At 47.8% G+C, this 2711-nt stretch overlaps 1 protein-coding gene across 1 annotated transcript; it reads right to left on the reverse strand.

The window, feature by feature from the left end:
• Positions 1–598: 598 nt before the first annotated feature.
• Positions 599–1999, reverse strand: LOC110724487. The gene has a single exon (XM_021903908.1). It carries the CDS (start codon positions 1997–1999, stop codon positions 599–601), a length of 1401 nt encoding a protein of 466 aa, XP_021759600.1.
• Positions 2000–2711: the final 712 nt, after the last annotated feature.

Genomic DNA, 2711 nt, shown 5'->3' on the forward strand with positions numbered 1-2711 from the left:
TTATTTACCTCCGATTGAATAGCCTCGATTTTCTCTGTTGAGAAGTTCCTTTTCTTCTGTCGAACGGGTCTTGCTCTCCTGTCAACATTCAGCTTATGTACTATAACGTCGGGATGTATCCCAGGCATCTCGTCTGCCGAGAAAGCAAACACATCAGCACTTTCTCGTAACAATTCCACCAAATGGCAGCGCGTGTCGACATCCATATCGGATCCGACACGCACTACCCTCCCGGGAACCCCGGGCTGCAATTCGATCTCTACGGTCTCGCCTTCTGGGGAAGGACGTGGCGCAGTTACCGGCCGAGTATCGAAATTTTTCATGGCCAAATCGTGTGTGGAGGGAACTCGTTCTTGCTTGGATGGTGTCTGTTCACAAGTTGGCTGTCGGCTAGACTGTTTTAGTGCTGAAACATAACACTCTCTTGCCATAGTTTGACTATCTCGTACGCGCTCTGTCGTTCCCGCGTTGGACATATATACCATTGTTAAGTGGTACGTCGAGACCACAGCTTGCATGTCATGAATTAAAGGTCTACCGACAATGACGTTGTAAGCGGATGGCACATCAATCACCAAAAACTCCGCCATAACATCTCTTACTGCCGGCCCCTCTCCCATCGAACCTGAAGAACTATACTACCCTCAGGTCTTACCGTTGATCCGTTGAAACCTATCACGGGATAAGAAACTGGCGTTAAGTATTTTCGGCCAATTCTCATGGCGTCAAAAGCTCTAGCAAATAGGATATTGGCGGAACTCCCGCCATCAACGAGTGCCCGCTTGATATCTGCTCCATTTACCGTCAATATCAGCACCAACGGATCATCATGAGGGAAGACTATTCCCTTAGCATCTTCCTCCGAAAAAGATATAGAAAACATGGGAGAAGGTCGAGGTCGTTCCTCTACGCTCAATGCGTTCACTATATGCCGGTATTCCGACAAACTTTTCTTCGCCCCACTTACAGAACCCCCGTATACTGGTCCTCCCGAAATAACATCGATTGTTATTTTGCGTCCTGTCGGATTACCTCCCTGTCTGGATGTTTCCGTATGATTCTGCCTGTAGGCGTCATTTTGCATTGATGGATCACCCTGCTTTCGGTACTCGGTTTGCCTGGGCTGTGCATTTTGCTGCCAGCTGGGACCTTGTTGAGTACGATATTGAGACAATCGCCCTTTCCTTATGAGATCTTCAATGTTCTCTTTTAATTGAACACATTCTTCGGTGTAATGACCAACATCTCTATGAAACATGCAATATTTTTTCACGTCCCGGCCCTTCATTATCATCGGCGCCGACCGGCTCCAATCTTCTCTATTCTGGTTTACTGAATAAATTGCCGCTCTCGGGGTATTTAACTGCGTATAGCTGCTATAACGGCCCAATCCCTTTGCCGGCCTTCCAGATCTCTGTTGGCCTTGTGGTTGTAACCTGCTTACCCCACCCATCTGGGCGTTTGGGCTATTATCATTTTGCCTCCTGGAGGGTTCTGCTGACGATATCTGACGGCTCGTTTTCAGCAGTTCCTCACTTTTTATGTATTCATGAGCCTTGGCAAATGCTACCCCTAAGTTTGGGAAAGACTTCCGCGACATATATTTTTTGAAATCGTTGTCACCCAGCCCATTCATCAATGCCATCACGGCAATTTCTTGCTGCAATTTCGGTATGGTATTAGCCTCGTTATTGAAGCGCCTAATGAAGTCTCTGAGCGATTCCTCTTTTCGTTGCTGAATAGCCATGAGCTCGCTAGATGTCCTTTGTCTTGCACTATTACTTATGTACTGACCCGTGAACAACTCCACCAGGGTCTCAAAGCAGTCAATTGACCCCGGCTCTAAATTGGAGAACCTATCCGAAGCTGCCCCGGTAAGACTCGTAGGGAAAACTTTACACCACACAGCATCGGTGTCGGTATATAGCAACATGTGACTCTCAAAAGAAGCTACATACCGCTTAGGGTCCCCCTTACCGTCATAAGTACAGGACGACATCTTTATTTTCTCCATTTGTTGGTCAAGTACCTCTTGTGTAAACGGAGATATCCTGGGCCTGATGATCGCCCTGGCTGTCCGCCTTTCCAATCCACTGGAAACCTCATGCCGATAAGAACCTGAATCCCCACTTGGGCGCCTCGTGTGATTCGGTGCTCAGCCGGTATGGTCTCTCGGCCCCGGCTCCTTGACGGTAGTTGTTGTCCCGCCTGATTGAACTGACTCTCCAAGTTCACTATTAGCGGCTTTGTCGGTACATCAGCCAGTATCTCCCCTGCCGCTAACTCGACTTCCTTTCTTTTCTTAGACATAGCCCGCATGACCTTAGACGTTATCTCTAGCTCCTCTGGGGTAAACCCTTCCAAGGGATCTGGGGTCACTGCTCTATTACGATCAGGCGTTAGGGGCATGTTCGTTGTGTTGCCGTGAAGGAGATGAGTTTCATCCTCGACCACGATTTCTGGTAGGCTGTTTACAGTTTTATTCGCGTTAGCATTAAAGATATTGTTATCATATTTCCGGTTATTAACCTCCGGTACCGGTACTGTAGTTTCCTTACTTCCTTCCATAATTGTGAGAGGTTCTGTTGGACGATAGAAGTTATTACTATCCCCTCCTTCTAGCGCCAATTGTTCCTGCTGAATTCTGCTTCCGTTGATGTCCGAGGGCTGGTAATGGTTTACCGTCCAATTGCTCACCTACACAGCCAATA

The sequence above is a fragment of the Chenopodium quinoa genome, unplaced genomic scaffold, assembly GCF_001683475.1.
Source record: "Chenopodium quinoa cultivar QQ74 unplaced genomic scaffold, ASM168347v1, whole genome shotgun sequence".
Classification (NCBI taxonomy): domain Eukaryota; kingdom Viridiplantae; phylum Streptophyta; class Magnoliopsida; order Caryophyllales; family Amaranthaceae; genus Chenopodium; species Chenopodium quinoa.

Excerpts from the sequence above, each read along its gene's own strand:
- LOC110724487 (XM_021903908.1), bottom strand. The coding sequence starts at position 1,999 with ATGTCGTCCTGTACTTATGACGGTAAGGGGGACCCTAAGCGGTATGTA.